This window comes from Hylobates moloch, unplaced genomic scaffold, assembly GCF_009828535.3.
Source record: "Hylobates moloch isolate HMO894 unplaced genomic scaffold, HMol_V3 SCAFFOLD_735, whole genome shotgun sequence".
NCBI classification, from domain to species: Eukaryota; Metazoa; Chordata; class Mammalia; order Primates; family Hylobatidae; genus Hylobates; species Hylobates moloch.
This window is the reverse complement of record NW_026653010.1, coordinates 1-18190: the sequence shown is the minus strand read 5'-3', so window position 1 is coordinate 18190 and position 18190 is coordinate 1. Positions and strand designations below refer to the sequence as shown.

At 63.3% G+C, this 18190-nt stretch overlaps 1 protein-coding gene across 1 annotated transcript; it reads left to right on the top strand.

Annotated features, from left to right (window-relative positions):
* Positions 1-7686: 7686 nt before the first annotated feature.
* LOC116464456 (adhesion G protein-coupled receptor B2-like) lies at positions 7687-18179 on the top strand (the record flags this gene model as incomplete). Its single annotated transcript, XM_032147712.2, has 3 exons — positions 7687-8134; positions 8252-8393; positions 16624-18179. Coding segments are annotated over 3 exons (1100 nt in total), but the record flags the coding sequence as incomplete, so codon positions are not given.
* Between the last annotated feature and the right edge of the window lie 11 nt (positions 18180-18190).

The window sequence follows — 18190 nt, the reverse complement described above, 5'->3', positions numbered from 1 at the left end:
TGGGGTGGTGGTTGTAGTGAAGATGGGGATGGTGATGGTGATGCTGGGGCTAGTGGTAGTGAGGATCGCATTGTTGGTAGTGTATGGTTTTGGTGCTGATGATGGGGTTGGTAGTGGTGGTGGTTGTGATATGGTGGCAGAAAGAGTGGTATTTATGATGTCGATGGTGTCATCGATGGTGGTGAAGGTGTGCTAGCAGTGGTTGTGTTATTGGTGATGACAGAGTGGGTGTTGCTGCTGTTGGTGGTAGTGACAGTATTGTTGATGGCATGATGCTTATGATCGTATCTTGAGGTAATGATTGTGGTGTGATATGGCTGATGGTATTGTTGGTAGTGGTGGTGAGACCTGGTGGTAATGATGTTGTTGATAACACATGGGGGGTGGTGGTGGCGATGGTGACAGTGGTGGTCCTGGTTGTATTGTAGATGGTGTTGATAGTGATTGGCCTCAGTGGTAGCTATGAGGGTGGAGGCTGTGGTGACAAGTGGTGGTGGTGGTAGGCCCAGCTCTTAGGTGAATTTGCAGCCCAAGTCCCCCGAGGGAAGTGAGACCCCCCCCATGACACAGTTAAGGAGCCAGAGCCCAGCAGCCATGCAGATAGCAGGCCAGGTGGGAGAGGAAATCGCGGGAGAGCCAAGGGAGCGCTTCTGAGGTCATGGCAGTCTGGGAGGAGATGAGGCTGGGCTGGCTGTAATGGGGGGAACGTTTGGGATCTGCTAGAGCCAGGGCAGAGCTCATGGGGGTGTCCAGTGCCTAGTACAGGGCCTGGCACAGGCCAGGCCAGGGAGGCACTTGGTGAGAGACTGTGCTGACCCTTTGACCTTCCCACTGGGTATCAATGGCTGGAGCGTAAAAGGGTGTGAGATCTGGGCAGTGGCCCCCCACCGGCAGGGGTAGGTGACAGGCCAGGCAGAGCAGGGCTGCAGGTGCGAGTCTGCAGAGGGGAGAGGGCTCGGGGCAGGCTTCTGAGTGCCAGCCTCCTGCTGGGGAGGGGCAGCATGCTGAGCAGCCCTGCAGGACCCCAGCCCTCCTGCTCCAGGTCACTTCTCTGCCAGGCTGGGCAGCCAGCACCCTGCCCTCTTCAGGAGCCCCATTCTGCCTGGCAGACAGCCTGGGGCCTCTGTGCCTCTGCTCAGGTGGATAAGTAGGTCAGGAGAAGAGCTGCTGGACCCTGGGGAGGGCTGGGTTTCCAGCTTAGGGGTAGCCCGTGGCCAGGAGCCCTGACTCAGTGTGGCGGCGCCGGATGGGAGCCAGGGATTGGCATCTTGCATCGTGAGAAGCCCTGGAGGCCCTGGTTGTGGACCTGTCGGTGTTGAGGGAGGCTCAGACATGGGCAGCTCCGGGAGAAGCCCAGGAGCCAGCCCCATAGACAGGGCGCCAGGCCTGAGCAGGCTCCAGCGTCATCTGGCAAGCTGGGCTCAGTAAGACCCAGGTCAGGCAGGTGTTCAAATGCGAAGGTCGATGGGTCACAGCGACCAGGATCCCCTCAGGACCCCAGGCAATTGCCCCCAGGCCCTGAGCTTGGAGGGGCTAGAGCTGACCCAGGCCTGCCCTGGAGATCCTCACAGACCGGCAGCCAGACAGGGGCTGGGCATGGAGCGGGAGTCAAGGAGGCTTCTTAGGGGAGGCAGTGGCTCAAGGAGCCCTGGAGGGAGAGGCTAGTCACATAGGACGTGGGGCCTGTGGACAGAGGACCATGAGGACCAAGGCCTGGAGGCGGCAGAGGGTGTGTGCTTGCTGGGTTACCTGCTGGGCTGGCTTGTGCAGGCAGGGCCACCAGAGGCAGGGCCACCAGGGCCAAGGGAGACCCCTCTGGGATGGTCGCGGGGGGCTATGGCTGCTGGGTGAGGCAGAACACAGGGAGGGGAGCCCAGCACAGCAGTGGGGAAGGGTCTGGCTAAGGGTCAGGAGCAATGCCCAGGAGCTCATGGAAGGGCAGGGGGGAAGTCTGGTTATCCAGGTAGACTTCCTGGAGGAGGACACGATGCCAGTCTTGATCTGTGGCCAAGAAGTCAATGGGCAGAGGTGGGAGCCAGGCACTCCGATGGATGAAGCATGACTAAGGGGCTTGTACCCAGGTGTGATCCAGCCGAGTGTTGGTTTAAGGGACGCTGGGGAGGCCAGGCCTAGAAGCCGAAACCCCTGCCTGCAGAGACACCATTTCCACTCCCTGCCTAGCGCCTGAACTCCCCCACTGCGGTGTGCTGTGCCCACTCCTGGCTTCTTTCTGTCATGTGGGAGGACACCCTGTGAGTCATTCACACTAGAGTGTGAATTAGCCCATCAAATCCAAGGGGACCCCGACAGCGCACAGTCCTATAATAGCACCTGCTTCGTGGGCCGGCAGGAGGCATCGTGAATGCAGTGAAGGCTCTGGCTTGGTGGGTGGGTGGGTGGGTGGGTGGGCTCTTAGTGCGCCCTCCCCATCACTGTCCCCTTGTGTCCCGTGAATGAGTAGGCCCTGTGCGGGCACTGTGCCTCTGCCATCCCATGGACAGGTGCGGGGTGAGGATCTGGGCACATTTCACAGGAGGAAGCTGAGCTCCGAGGGTGAGAATAGAGCTGGCTGCTGGACCCCCTGCCGGGCCGGACAAGCATCGTCTAGGCGCTTGCCGGGGGTGCAGGGCAGGAGCCCCAAGAGCACAGGAGCCATGATGGGCTCCCCCAAGGTCTCCTACCTGCCCTGGGCTCAGTGGAGGTGCCTGTGGGGGCTGCCCGAGCAGGGCTGGGCCCAGTCCTTCCCTACTAGCCAGCTGGGGAGGCCTTCTCTGAGCTGCCCTCCCCTGGGAGATGGGGACAAGGTTGTGGCCCTGCACTGGGGCTGAGGGCAACGTGAGGTGGGGATCCACACTGAGTTGGGAGCTGCCTGGGAGCTGCTGCCATTACTGGGTTTGGAGGGGTCTGCTGGGAGCCGTGGTTACTGATGGGACTGTGGCAGAGGGGAGAGTTGGGAGGTTGGGTGAGGGAGGTTGGGGCCAGTCCCTGTGGGCCCTGGGAGCACTGTGGCCTTTGCTCTGAGTGAAGAGGGAACCGCTGGAGGGCTCTAAGCTGAGAGCCATGTGGCCTGACATATTTCAAATGACCGGAGCCCTGGGAGGCCAGACGAAGGAGGGCAAGGGGTGGCGGCCACAGTAGCCAGGGGCACGGGTGGTGGCTGTGGAGGGTGGGCACTGTGGGGCTCTCCATGCATTTTCAGATAAAGGCTGGTGGGATTAGCTGGTGGGCAGCTGCAGGGAGGTGGGGGAGGTGAAGGGGGACCCAAGGCTCCAGGTGAGCAATGGCGGGCTGGCCGTGCCCTCCCCATTCATTCACGCACAGGCATCCTGGCTGTGCCCCTACTTTAGTGTGTGGCTGTGGGCGCCTGTGGGACTGTCATGCACCAGAATGTGGCCCTGGGGCCACATGTGCGAGCAGTGTGCTGACTGAGCACCCGGGCAACCCCGAGGTGGAGTAAACAGAACCAGAACTTGTCCCTTGGGTTTCTTGGCATGGAGGTCCTTGGCGACCTTGGCAGGAGCCGAGTGGGAAGAGTCCCGATGGTGGCGGTCACTGGTGGTCCACAGAGGAGTGGGCAGTGGCTGGACCTGTCACGGGGCCCTATCTAGGGGGAAAGGCACAGCCCTGCCCTGGGATTCCCGTCTGAGGGTCCCAGGTCGCTCCAGGTCCCCACTCCTCGTGGGCAGGAAGGAGACCTGCTGCAGCCAGGCCCCTGCTCAGCTGGTCCTGGGGGGCGTCACTGCCCCAGCTCCTGCTCTCGCCCTGAACCCATGGGGGTGGGAAGCAGGTGTAACTGACCCAGATTCCTCAGGCCTGGGCTCAGGAGGGGACCTCGCTCTGTGACCCAGATATTCCAAGTTTCAAAGAGAGGTGGCAAATGGTCTCCCACGTGCAGGAGCAGTGGCTGTGTGCGAGGAGGGAATGACTTGCCTGTTTGCAGAGATGGGAACAGGTGCCCCCTGCAGCAGGAAGGATTTCAGTCAGACTTTCGGGGGAACTTCCAGATGTTGTAAGTCAGGATCTGGTACAAGAGGATGCGTCCCAGAGATTTTGTTGAAATAGGGAGGTCTGAGGCTTTGCCACCTTGCCTAAGTCGACATGCATCTAAGATGCACACAAGGGCCTCAGTTCAGGGCCCACCCCTCCATCTGTCCCGCTAAAGGCCAGTCCTTGACTGAGGTCTAGTGCAGCAAGGGAGGCTGGGGTAACTCCCAGGAAACCTGCATTGGCTGAGTTTATTTCCCGGCTTGGGATGGGTCTCAGGTTGCCCCTGACGTTCCCTTGCAGACCTGCAGTTCAGTCAAGGTTCAGATGTTGTAGGCCCTGGGTGGGTCAGGGGGCATGCAGCCAGACACATAAAAACTGGATTCCAGGCCCACTGCTGTCTTGCTGTGTGACCTTGGACAGTCGCTGCCTCTCTGAGCCTTGGTTTCTTTATTTACAAAGCTGACCTAAGGGTTCCTGCAGAAATCAAATGATAAACTGCCAGAAAGCCCTTAGCACAGAGTAGAAGCCATTATCGTGGAGGTGCAAGGCAAGGGCGAGGAGAAGAGTCCCTGTCCCTGGGCTGTGTGTTGGGAGGCTGTTCCCCTGACAAGTGTTGCCAAGGCCCGTGGAGCCAGGAGGACGGAGGAGGTAGAGAGGCTGAGAGGGGGGCACCTGCACTGCAGGCCTGCAGGGTCCCTGTGAACCCCACCCCAGGATCCAGGACCTTACAGAATGGCTGGGAGCTGCCTGCTTCCAGAGCTGCCAGCCTGACCAGCCAGCTCTCTGGACCAGGGGCAGGTGCCTCCTTGGGCCCTCCATGGCCTGACCCTCAGCAGAGTAGGCAGCAGCCCATCTCTCTCCCTGCCCCCAGAGGCTGATAAACGACTCAGCACCCACAGCAGGAGCCCTGGGGGCCGGGCGCTGGCTCCCAGGCTGGCCTTCTCCCAGGCAGCAGTGGGCAGCTGTCGGCCTGGTGCCCTGCAGACTGGCCAGTGCGGCTGGGAACCAGCCAGGCTGCTGGCCCCAGCCAGCCCGGCTCCCTGCACCCTCGAAGCGCTCCCAGTAACCCTCAGGCAGGTGAGCAGAGGGCTGAGGTTGTGCTGTGCCTGGCCCGGGTTGTGCCGTGCCTGGCCTGTGAGAAGCAGAGCTGTGACTGGAACCCAGTATCAGCTGCACGGAGAAAAGTGGTCTGCAGGACTCTTCCTGGGGTGCCCTCTGGCCTGTACTGTGCTGGCTGTCTTGGTGTCTGGTCAAAGGCTGGCAGGCATAGACCACAACCGCACACCCATCCCCAGGCACGGGGATGGACCCTCTCGGTGGGAGATGGAAGCTCAGGGAGGCAGCGATTATCCAACGTCACACAGCAAGGCAGCAGTGGGCCGGGATTCCAGTTTTTATGTGTCTGGCTGCATGCCCCCTCCCACCCAGGGCCTACATCTGAACCTTGACTTGAACTGCAGGTCTGCAAGGGACCGTCAGAGACAACCTGATACCCATCCCAAGCCAGGAAACACACTCAGCCAATGCAGGTTTCCTGGGAGTTACCTGAGCCTCCCTTGCTGCACAGCCACCAGCCAGGGCTTAGTGGCTCTGTGCCCGGGGTGGGTCTCAGGCCACTGCTCCACCTGTTCCTCTCCAGCATGGGGACAGTGGCTTCTGCCCTGGAGGGTGTGGGGGATGGATGCAGGTGGTGAGTGGGATGTTCCTTGTGCACCTGAATGAGACCTTGGAAAACCCTCTGGCCGGGATGTAGGATCTGGGGTGTCATTTGGAGCACCAGGACTTTCCAGGGACCCCACGCTCCCTTTCCTGTTCTATCCATAGCCCCAAAGCCTGCCTGGCTCCTGGATTCTATTCTGCGGTTATCGGGATCTGCACTCTGCTCAGGGAGAGGGTGAAAGGGTCTCTCTGCCCCAGCTCTGTGACTTTTGGGCCATCCTGTGTTGGGGACATAGAGCAGCCTGGGTCCCTGGCCGCCATCGCAGTGGCTGGGTAAGTGTGGTGGATGGCTGCCCTTTGGAGCCTGCGAAGGTCACATGGGCTGAGGCCCCTGGCACAGAGAGAGGCATCCTCCGAGCCTGACGGTGCTGCAGGGCCCTTCCAGGCTCCCACGTGCCTCTGTGGCTTCCTTTTACGGAGGGTGCTGGAGATGGGTGAGCCTCATGCTTCTAAACCCTGGCCCGTGAAACAAGAACCTGGCCTCACACTGCACTTGAGAGGGGAGGGGGCTTCCCAGGGTCACACAGCCCAGAGCCAGCCCTGCAGAGCCTGAGGCCGGCTCCCGGGCCTCCTCTCAGCTCTGCCTTGTCTGTGACCTCCGCCACAGTTTTCCTTCTCTGTAAAACAGGAGCAGGTCCTTCCCCTAGGAAGTGGAGAAGATGCAAGAGATGAAAGCAGGTGCTAAGGGCATTCTCAGGGGTCTCCCTGTCCAGCCGCTCCCAGCATGTCCCTTCTCCCCTGGGCCCCAATCTCAGGAAGTGCTGCTGCTGAAGGAGATTGAGCAACATCCCCAATTCAATAGAGACTGCTCTGGGCTATCAGACATGGGCACTGGTGACCCACGCATGCTCTGAGCCCGGCCCTGTGCCGCTCAGCGCTGTCCAGAGTGGACTGGGTGCTTCCCTCTGGACACCCCCACCCCCATTTTAAAGATGAGGAGACTGAAGCAAGAGGTGGTATAGGTAACTTCCCAAGGTCACGTAGCTAGGACACAGCCGAGGCACAGTTCAAAGTCAGGTGTCTGATCAGAGGCGGCTCGCCCAGGCTTTTCGTGTGGGGTCAGGGCTGCGTGTGTGGGCGGCTCTCCAGGCTCCTCTGGGGATAGCAGGCTGGAGAGAGCGCCAGCCACAGGGCACCAGGGCAGGTCCCTTCTGGCTCCTAGCCTCAGCCCCCGTTGGTACAGTGGGGACGGGATGGAAGAGGTGAGCTGAACACTCTGCAAGGCACCTTGCCGCACTCATTCCTGGGTGGGGAATGGGGTAAAACTGCAGCATGAAGGCTCTAGGGCAGACCATAGGAAGACCCTTGACTTGGGCTTTTCTCCTGAAGTCTGGGGGCAGGGGCTGGGTCCCAGCTACTTAGGGAGGAGTGAGGCCTTTTCAGCCGTGGGTTCGGAAGGAGACCAGCAGCTGGGGCTCCTGCAGCTGCAGAGCTGCACTCACAAGCTCTTGGGGCTCATCTTTTCAGGAGGCCTGGAGTCCCTCCTCCACCAGGCAGGCCCAGGACCCTGGGTGGGGCTGGGGACTCAGCCTCAGAAGGGCCTCCTGGGCACTTTGTGCAAGCCAAGCCCCAGCAGGCAGGAAGGCAGGCCTGGCTCCAGGGCCAGGTCTGTGAAGGAGGGACACCGTGGCTTCCGGACAGAAGGGCTGCCTTGAAGGGTGGGGGAATTCGGTTCCAAAGCAGGAGGAGGAAGAGGAGGCGGAGGAGGAAGAGGAGGAGGTGGAGGAGGAAGAACAGGAGGAGGAGGAGGTTGGGGGTGGAGAGGAGGAGGAGGGGTTTGCAGAGCAGGTCAGTCCCTGGTGCACCAAGTAACAAGTCCTGTGCTTAAATGCGTGCTTGGATGAAAACCGGGGCAGTCGCGGCCCGTAGACAGCGGGCGGCTGGGTCAGGCCGCAGAGGGAAGTTTCCAGCGGCCAGCCTCCCCGCGGGGAAGGCTGTGTCTGTCCCAGGAGATGAGCCGCAGGCACCAGGGGTGATGAGGCCCGGGGGAGGTGGATGTGGGGGATGGAGCGGTCCCAAGGTCAGCTCCAGCCGGGGCCCTGGGCCGCGGGGCCGGAGAGCTCCGGAGCGGCCCCTCGCCGCACTCCGAACCCGCCCCGCGGCCCCAGGCCACACCCGGCTCGCACCCTCCCCGCTCCACGTGCGCCCACGCGCCCCTCCGGGCCTCCCCCTCCCTCCCGCGCGGGCCGGGGGCGCGGGCCCCGGAGGAGCTGGGGGCGGCGGGGGCGCGGGGCGGGCGACTGCCGGGCCCCGGGCCAGCTCTCGCCCCCCGCCCCGCCCCCGCTCGCTCGGCTCCCCGCCCGGCGCTCCCTCGGCCTGCGCTCCGCGGCTCTCGGCGGCGGCGGCGGCGGGCGCAGAGCGCGGCATGGGCGCCCGGGCCGCGGGGCCTGGCGGCGGCAGGCGGGCGGGCGCGCGGCTGCGGGCGCAGGTGCGGGCGGCGGGCCGGGGCCGGGGCGCGGAGCCGCCGCTCGGGGGCCGGGGCGCCCGCGTCCCCGCCGCCGCTGACGCTCCGCCTGTCTCCCTCCCGTGTCCCGCCCGCCCCCAGACCCTCCTCCTCCGCCCCCCCGCAGCTCGGGCCCTGGTCGTGGCGCGGCTGCCGCACGGTGCCCCTCGACGCCCTCCGGACGCGCTGCCTCTGTGACCGGCTCTCCACCTTCGCCATCTTAGCCCAGCTCAGCGCCGACGCGGTGAGACCCCGGCCGGGCCGGCGGGAGGGGCGCCGGGCAGGGGCGCGGGCGGGGGCTGCCGGCGGGCCTGCGGGTGGGGAGGGCCCGCACCCGTCCTGTCCCGGAGGGGTCGCTGCGCCCCGCAGCCGCCGTGGCCTGGCCCGGCCGGCGGGGTCCATGCGCCTCTGGAGAGGGTGGGTGGGCGCCGAGCGGGTGGCAGTGTGGAGTTGGGGACGGGCCTGGGAGGAGCCGGGACCCCCGGAAAGTGGCTGATGGGTGGGTCCCATCTCCCCTGGCCTTGGAGGCCCGGGATCTCCGAGGGAGCCTGGGCCTGGGGAGAGGCTGGGTCCTGAGCCGGGGGCTGGGAGGCGTCGCCTGTGGAGGGGCTACCCTTTCCCTTGGTCCTCCCCGCCTGCCAGGGAGAGGGAGGAGGAGGAGTTGCCGCCTTGGCGGAGCCCTTCGACCCACCCCAAGTAGAGCCTCGTCCGTGGAGGTGGCGGTGGCCCCAGGTAGGGGCCCTGGCCCAGATCCACCGCCCCCCAGGCCTCAGCACCTCGGGGCTTCCTTTTTGTGCCTGTGATTCCTGTGGGGGCTGCCGGTTTCTATGGAGACGGCATCTGGGGCCAGCCGCTGGCAGGGGCCCTGGGTGCTGGGCACAGCTCCCTGGGGCGGGTGGGCTCTCTTGCTTTGGGCCGGCCAAGCTGCACCCCCTGGCCTTAGGTGGGCCACAGCCCTCTACTGGGGCCCAGGCCGAGGCCCACGACAGCCCACAGAGCAGGAAAGGGCCTTGGGCGTGTGCTAACCAAGTAACCTCCGCCCAGACCTCGTGTGGAAGCCTGGGGGGCAGCAGGGGTGGAGGATGCACTTGGAGGGGACCTGTCCTTCCTGGGTGTTGGAGGTGGTGTTGCTGGCCCTTGGGGAACCCTGGGTTCGATGTAGAAGGTAGCGCCCAGCTTCTCGGATACTCCAGCCTCCTGGCTGTGTTCTCTGGAAAGTGAGGGGCCGGTGATGTTGGCAGCTGGGGTCTCCCACAGTGCCAGAGCCAGATGGGACCCTCCAGGCCATTGCCAGTAAAATCCTCTGTTGACAGGCAGGGAAACTGAGGCCTAGAGAGAGGGGCTCAAGGTCTTGGGTAAGTCTGGGATGGACAGGGGTCTGTGTCCCTGACCCTAGTGCACCCCTGCTTGGGCTGTCCCCTCAGGCGAGACTGTTGATGCTGCTGGTTCTGCAGACAGAGCCTGGCAGGCAGCAGTCTGAAGGGCCATCCCGAGGCTCCCTGGAAGAGGTGGCCTTCTGTGTAGGAGGCCATAGACATTATGGCTTTCACTGGGTGGCCTTTCTGGGCCCCTTCGAGGCTGGACCAGGCAAGGCAGGGCCCAGCCTCCGGTCTCCAGGTGCTGCTCTTCCTGTGGGTGTTCAAGGAGGACCTGGGCAGGAGAGAACCTGCTGTGGTGTCTGCCCCGTCTGCCCCTTCTCCCAGCCCAGTGTCAGGCCTGCAGCAGGTCAGTGTTGGAGTCTGGAAACATAGGCTTGTCTCTGACAAACTGTGACCCTAGACTGGCTCTGCCTTAAGTCCCTCTGAGCCTCAGTTTCCTCACCTGTAAAAGGGAGGGGACCTGGACTACCCAGGACTGGCTGTGAGGAGGGAAACAGATGACTCGGAGAGAGTCCCAGGAACGGGGCAGTCCCCAGGCAGTGGCATCCCAGTCACCAGGCTGAGCTCCAGAGTGGACCTGGTTTAGGGAACTTGTTCAGAGAGGGGCAGGTACATGGGCCGAAGAGGGTGCCCCTGAAATTCCAGCAGCAGGGGGCTTGATGCCAAGGGGCCTTTCCAGGAGGAGCCCCACTATGTGCCCCAGTGCACGAGGGGGAGGAAGCGGCCGCTCTGTGGGACAGCGGCGGGGGGCGGGGGGCGGGGGTGGAGGCAGCCAGATACACAGTCCTGGGCCTTGTTTGGCAGGGGGTTCACGGCTGCTGTCGGGGGGCGCTTCTAGTGTTAGCCCAGCCCACCCATGCTGGTGTTCACAGGGCAGGATGCCAGCGGGCATGTTGGGTGCCCTGTCCCCCATCCCAGACAGAACATTTGAGGCCGGAGCACAGGGGCTGGCAGTGTCCTCAGAGCCACGGGACCGAGGGCAGGCTGCCTGGACCCTGGGAGCCTCAGTGTCCTCATCTGTGAGATGGGAGGGTGGTTAGCTCTGCCACAAGGGCAGACCATGTGTGGCTCAGTTTGGGCTCTGGGCACCAGCAGGGGTGTGAGCTGAGAGTCAGAGTGCCAGGAAGAAGCCAGGGTGGTTACAGCCTCTAGCAGGTGTTCCATGGCACCAGAGCCCCTTGGGGTCTTCCTCTCCTTTCCACACCACCTCTCCCTCCTCGGCAAGGGCTGGCCCCCTTGATGCTGGGCAGGGAGAGGCCGAGAGTGAAAGGGAGACTGTTATCTGGGTGCAGCCTGCCCCTGGCATGTTCCTTTGTCCACCGTGCCGACCCCTCTGCGGGCTGTGGGTTGGGGTGCCAGGGCTGATGGGGGAGGCAGAGGTGTGCACACAGTGGTCTGCACCCACCCAGGCGGAAAGGAGGAAGGCTGCGGGTGGGCCCTGGGTGCATGGCCACAGCCTCCTCCCCTCTTGAGTGTGGTGTGGGGAGAAGTGCACGGGGCTGAGGCTTGGAGTGGGGTCCTGAGGGGTGTGCACGAGTTTACCAGCCAAGCATTGTGGGGTGAGTAGCAGCCATTGCAGGGTGAGGAAGGCATGAAGCTATGGGGAAGTGGGCACAGGCGTGGGCTCAGCAGACAGGAGAGGCAGAGAGACTGGTGGCCAGCAAGGCCTGGGGGGCTGGGAGGAGCCTGAGCTTCCTCCAGGGGCGTGAGGAGCCAGGTACAGAATGGACTGGTGGGAGGCTGGGAGGTAAGAGGAGAACAGTCAGGCCTGGGTACCCAGGGGTCCCAGCAGGAGTGAGGAGAGTGAGCCCAGCTGGCAGGTGGGGAGGCGGCCAGAAGTGAGCCTGGCTGGGCAGGGAGAGAGAGGGGTGCTGCCCAGCTTGGCCTGGCTGGGGTTGGATGGACACGTTGGGTGTGGGGACTCTGGTCTGAGTGGGCAGAGGCTATGGCATCGGGGGTTCAGAGTGGCCTGCAGGGGCTGCTGACCAGGACAGGGGCCTGAGATGGTAGAGGCGGGTACGTGGGCACCCCGGGAGCCAGGGTGGGATGAGATCTGGGCAGGGTGGTAGAGCGAAGGGAGGTGAGACCCACGAGTCCTCCTCTAGAGCTGGCCTGGAGCCAGGGTGTCGGTGCAGATGCGGCTGCGCAGATGCCAGCTCTGCCACTGCAGGCCTACGACGGCCGGAAGGTTGAGTAACCGCTCTGAGTCACACCTGTGAGGCGGATGATGCCACCTGTCTCAGTGGTGGGGACTGAACTAGGTGTTATATTTATGGCACTTGACATAGTCTGGCATGTAGTAAACAGTCTGAAAAGGACAGTTGTTGGCATTACTTCTGTGATGTGCCTCAGACTGTATTGGAAGGCTGTGACCAGGGTCACAGTTCATTTGCAACCAGGTTCGGGGCTCAGTGTATGAGCAGGGTCAGGTTCAGGGTGTGATCATGGTCAGGGTCCAGCACGTGACCAGAATCAGGGCCCATTGTGTGCCCAAGATCAAGACTCACAGCCTGACTGGGATCAAGGCTCAGGGTGTGACTGGGCTCAGGGCTCAGGATGTGACCAAGATCAGGGCTTAGAGTATGACTGAGATCAAGGCTCAGAATATACTTGGGTCAGGGTTTAGTGTGTGGCTGGATTCACAGGCCAGGGTGTGATGGGAATTGGGGCTCAGGGTATGATCTGGGTGTATGATGGGGTTCAGGGCTTAGTGTATGATGGGATTCAGGGCTTAGTCTATGGCTAGAGACAGGAATTAGTTTTGTGGGCATTTGAGAGCCATAGTTGATGTTGGGGCAGTGGCAGGACGAAGGTGTGGGACTGTGGGTAGAAATTAGTGCTTAGGGGGCATAGGGTGGATATAGGGTTCAGGAGACGATTGGGAGTGGGAGTTCATGGGGTGGAAACCGGCAGACACTCCGTCACCAGCCAGGAGAAGCCATCGGTGGGAGGGGGCCGGCTGGTTCAGACCAAGTATGCAGGGAGGGCCTCTGTGAAGTGGTGACTTCTGTGCTGAGAGGAGACCCAGGCGCCTGAAGGTCAGGGAAGGCGTGCAGGGCAGGGGACCTGACATGTGTGAGGGCCTGGGCTGTGCTGTGCCTGGCTTGGGCCAGTCTCCGGCAGGGGCCCAGCCTGGCTCTGCCTCCCCTCGGCGTGAGTTGAGGCCAGGCTTGGTCTACCACTCCTAGTGAGGCCTGCAGTTCTCAGACCCCTGGGCCTGCCCAGGCCACCGCCCATCCCTTCTCCGTCACCTGGAACCAGCTGAGCAAGGGCCGTCGGGAGTGACTGATGAGCCCAGCAGGGAGGAGAGGGATCAGGTGGACCAGTGGGAGAGCTGGCGGGCTTGCGGCTGCCAGGCCTAACGAGGGCAGGCGGAAGCAGATGGCTACAGGGGCCTGGGCCGGAGCCAGCCTCAGAGCAGGCGCAACACACTTACTCGGCCGCCTGTGACCTTTGTGGCCGGCCGGCCTCAGGCCAGCCCAGTGTCTTGGAAACATTTACTGGGGTCGCCCTGTCTCCCACCTGTCCCTGTCCAGCTGGTCTCCTAGCCCTGGGCCTCAGCTCTGCACTGGTACAGTTGTCGGTGACTCATGAGCCAGGCTGGGAGGGATCGGGGGGCCGGTGGGAGAGCTGGCAGGTGAGTTTTGGTGGGAGAAGTACCGGGTGATGGGACTTCAATCCCGGAGGACCACCGGTGTGGGGCCTGAGCTCCAGGCTGTGGCATGCAGGAGTGGTGCGGAGCAGGGTTTCCTGCCGGGCACGGCATCCCTGTTCCCATCGTGCCCTCCCAGAGCATAGTTTGGACAACCAAGGTGAGCAACGCTACCTGGGGTAGTTCGAGGGGCCTGTCTGGAGGCAGTGGCGTTTGAAAGCCTAGTGGGTTGGCCGTGTTTCTGCACACGAAGAGAAGGCGACTCTTGTTCTGGGGAGGCACAGCTGGAGCCGTGGCACCTGGTACGCTTGGGCAGCACAGCTTGGCCCTGGAGGCGAGTGCCAGGTGTGGGGGGTGTCAGTCATGTGTCTGTGCGGGCCCCAGGTGTGTGCGTGTGTGCGGGCCCCAGGTGTGTGCGTGTGTGCGGGCCCCAGGGGTTGTGTGTGTGCGTGTGTGCGGGCCCCAGGTGCGTGCGTGTGTGCGGTCCCCAGGTGTCTGTGTGTGCAGGCCCCAGGTGTGTGCATCTGTGCGGGCCCCAGGGGTTGTGTGTGTGCATGTGTGTGGGTTCCAGGTGCGTGCATGTGTGCGGGTCCCAGGTTGTGTGTGTGTGCGTGCATGTGTGCAGGCCCCAGGTGGGTGCATCTGTGCAGGCCCCAGGGGTTGTGTGTGTGCGTGTGCGGGCCCCAGGTGTGTGCATCTGTGCGGGCCCCAGGAGTTGTGTGTGTGCGTGTGTGCGGGTCCCAGTTGCGTGCATGTGTGCAGGTCCCAGGTGTGTGTGTGTGTGTGCACGCGTGTGTGCGGGCCCCAGGTGCGTGCGTGTGTGTGTGAGTCCCAGATGTGTGTGTGTGTGTGCACGTGTGTGCGGGCCCCAGGTGTGTGTGTGTGTGAGTCCCAGGTGCGTGTGTCTGTGCACGTCAGGCGTGTGGCCTGCACCACCCCGAGGACAGAGCCCCAAGTGGGCGACCTTAGGCCTCATTTTGGCCTGGAGTGGAGTTCAGAGGAGCTGGGGGTGGGAGGAGCAAGGGGGTGTGGGGGATGAGGAATCCTCGATGGGCAAGCCCCTCCCCGGGCAGGGGCTTCAAACGGCACTCCCTAGGGCTCCACTGTCACACTCTGATTCAGGTAAGGCTGCTGCAGCCCTCAGTCTCACAGACCAGCAGGCGGCTGGCTTCATGGAGGCCGAGGTGCAGACTTCTGGGAGCTGAGGCAGGCGTGCCCCGGAGGGCAGGAGGATGGGGGTTGGCCTAGGGAGGTGGCAGCGAGGCAGCCCGCAAAGAACAAGGCTGGGATAGGTGGGACCCTGAGGTTACCCGTCCAGGGCAGAGGCGAGCTAGGCTGAGCCAGGAATCCTGGCAAGGATGCTGAACCCCTGATCCCTGGGGCCCTGCTCTGAGTCTGGAAACCTAGGTTTGTGTTTGAGCCGGACCCTCTGCTGTGCCGCCTGGTGACCTTGGACAGGTTCCTCCATTTTTCTGGATTCTGCCTTCCCCACCTTCATTCATCTGGCTCATGATGTTGACAGAACATCCCTGCTGGGCGGGGCCCTCGGGGGATCGGGGACATGGAGGACACTCGGCTGTGGGGATAGCAGCCACATTTAGCAGGGGCTTTGAACTGGATCAGGGGGACGCCAGCAGGGCCTGGGAGTCAGGGAAGGCTGCCTGGAGGAGGCAGTGCAGGGAAGGGTAGTCCAGGCTGCAGGAGCAGTATGTTCGTGATGGAGGGCACAGGGCAGCGTGGAGACTGAGGGGAAAGGGGGCGCCCAGGCTGGGATGAGTGGGGCCGCAGGGCAGCCGGGCTGACTCGGGATGTCGAGCATCTTGGGGGGCAAGAACGGCTACCCAGGGCTTTAGGAGACAGTGCAACATGCCAGGGTCAGCAGACTTGGGGCAGGGGCCAGGAAGGCGTCAGCTTCGGGGTGGGGGGTACCCGAAGCACCTCTTCTCCCCAGGCCTCGCCTTCCTGCCCGGCCGACCACCTCTGCCTCCTTCCAAGGGCCCGGAAATGGACTGCACCCCCTTTCTCCTGAATTCTCCAGTCTGGAAGCTCTGTACACAGGGGGCCTTTGTTCACGCCCCCGAGGCGTACACCCACCTGCCGTGTGCCAGCACGCCCCAGGCATGGCGGTTCAGCCTGGCCTACGACTCGGGTGATGGGTTGGGAAGTTGCTGTGGGTGAACTCATCCATACAGAAGCGATGTCAGCCTGAGTCCCCTCCACAGCTGTGCACACCCTTCATCCACCTGACTTCCCTGTCTGTCCTCAGGCCTGGCGTGCTGGGGCTGTGCAGGGCCATCGGGTCGGGAATGGCGGGGTCTGTCGCAGGCCCAGGCCCTTTTGAGGAGGGGATGAGCTGAGTGCAGTGGCCAGAGGCACAGTCACGTGAAGTGGGGAAGCGTCTTCTGGGGACACCACTGGGGAAGAGCCCTGAGGGGAACCAGGGGGCCTCGGGGGCTCGGGGCATTCTTGTCGGGAAAGGGAGGCTGGCCAGGGGCAGGGTCAGGGTCAGCCCAGTGGCTTTTGCAGAGCCGGGTGGGGCATTTGGACGACGCCCAGGGCAGGAGAGTCAGGGAGGAGTGGGGGCCCTCCCTAGGAAGGGGAAGTCACCTAAACTACCCCCCAGGTGGTGAGGAGGAAGGGCCCACTTTATTCGGGTCACCCCGGCACCCAGATGACACCCCAGCTCCCACACTCCTGCCTCTGAGCAGGGCAGAGGTGCCCTCCAGTGCGCTGGTAACCTCCCCCATGCCGCTGTGGCTGGAGAGGAAGTCACGGGGGGCAGGGCTAGAGGTGGGGATGCCTGGGGCTAGGGCTGGCAGCTAGGCCTAGAGGCTGCAGGGGACTGAGGGGCTGTGGAGGTGACACAGTCACCTGCAGAACAGAGAGGGAGGGGTGGGAGGGGGAGGGCTTTGGTGCAAGGAAGCTGGTTGGGTTGTGTCGGGGCTGTGGAGGGACAGGTGGGTGTGGGGTGTCAGGGCCTGGCTGGATGGCATCTCGGATGGGGGTGGGCCGGAGACAAAGCGGCTGCTCCCCCCGGGTTTCTCAAAGCCTGGGCCCGAGAGGACTGTGTGTGTGGGTGGGCCTGGACCTGGCACCTCCCTGGCCCCATCTGCAGTGCGGGGCTGGCGCCTGCCTGGAATTGATGGGGGTCCGGACATGATGGCAGCAAAGACTTACCTGGCATCAGGCTTGGCGTATGACTGTGGGGCACGGGCAAAGGGTCCATCCTCACGGAGCACAGACCCGAAAGGGAGTTCTGGAGGGCCTGGGCTGGTAGAGGAAACCCCTCCTCTGCAGGGGGCAGGCAGGGAGGTGGAGGAAGGGCTGGGCCGGACGCTGGAGGTGTGACCCAGGGCTGTGGGCTCTCGGGCCTCAGTCTTCGGGTCTGCCGAGTGGGCGTGTGGGGTACCTCACGCCCCGCGGTCTCTTCCCGGTCCCCGCAGAACATGGAGAAGGCGACTCTGCCGTCCGTGACGCTCATCGTGGGCTGTGGCGTGTCCTCTCTCACCCTGCTCATGCTGGTCATCATCTATGTGTCCGTGTGGAGGTGGGTGCCACCCAGGTGCTGGGCACGGGCGGCCATGGCTCCTGCATCCCACGCCTCTTCCACTCAAGGTCACGGGCGGGTCGTGGGTGCCCCTCCCTCCCTCTGTCCTCACCTTCCCAGTCACCTCCGCCTTTGCCACGGACCCAGCCCTGCTGTGGCCCCTCCCAGGCCGCCACAGGTTCCTGAGGCCACCCCAGACACTCACGCTGTGTCCATGCTGCACAAACGCAGGGGGTGGGGCCCAGTTCCTGCCATCCCTCCCCTGAACGTGTTCCCTGGCAATGCCAGCCTGAGTTCCCACCCCGGCTGTGCGTGCCCCCTCTGCCCGCACTTCCTGACTTCCTTGTCTACCCTCAGGCCTGCAGGCCAGGCCACAGCCGTCCCCAGACCCCCAGTCAGGCCTTAGGGCCCAAAGCCCCTGCTCACTCTTCACTCCAAACCCCCTTTCCCCGGGGCCACAGGGCTGTCAGTCTGCTGTCCATTCTGATTGTGGCCAGTGGGCTTTTGGGGCCACCCGGACAGGTGTGGAGATGTGGAGAAGAGTTCGTGTTTGAGCAGTAACATGCCTGTTGAGTGTGTGGACGCGCCTCCAGGCAGTCCCCGCTATCTGCTCCTGTCCCATTGAGTAGAAGTGTGGAACAGGGAGCAACGACTCAAGGTCACTCACTGCCCATGGGGCCGAGTGGGGACTCCCAACGTGTGCAGAGGACATGTGGCTCCGGCTCTGCAGGCAGCGCGATGTCAGCCGATAATCGGAACTGACTGCCTGGCTGCTGCCCAAGGTCGGGCATTGGGAGGTCGATGTGGCTAGTGGGGGAGGGTGGCCGAGCTTTCCCGGAGACAGTGACTGGGTTGTGGGTAGTGGCAGGGGCCCTCCACTGTCTAGCCTGAGGGGACAGCATCCACTGGGCTCCAGGGGGACCATGGCGTTTCCTGTTCCCGGGACCTGCCTTCCCCTAGGGCCTGGATTTCACAAAACATCTGGGGAATGGGGTTCAGGGGCTCTGAACTCAGCTCTGATGTCCTGAGTTCTGAGGAGATTTTCTGCCGACAGTTTTCAAAGCATCTCCCTTGGTGAGCTCTCCTGGCCATCCCTGTGCTCTATGAGCTGCCGGCAGGGACTGTTCTGTGGTCCCCATGAGGAAGTGGGGACCCAGAGAGAGAACGTGACCTGCCCAAGGTTATGCAGCACATCAGGGTCATGTCAGAGCCCCTGAGGCTCAGCCCTGTGCCCTCTGCTCTCCAGCTGGGTGGACCTCAGTCCCCAAGGGCTGCTGGTGATGGTGATGATAGTGATCCTGGTGGTGGTGGTTGTGGTGATGATGGTGGTAACGGTGATGGTGGGGGTGGTGCTGCTGCTGGTGATTGTGGTGATAGTGATGGTGGTAGTGGTGGTGATGGTGATGGTGATGATGGTAGTGATGGTGATGGTGATAGTGGTGGTGCTGGTGCTGGTGCTGGTG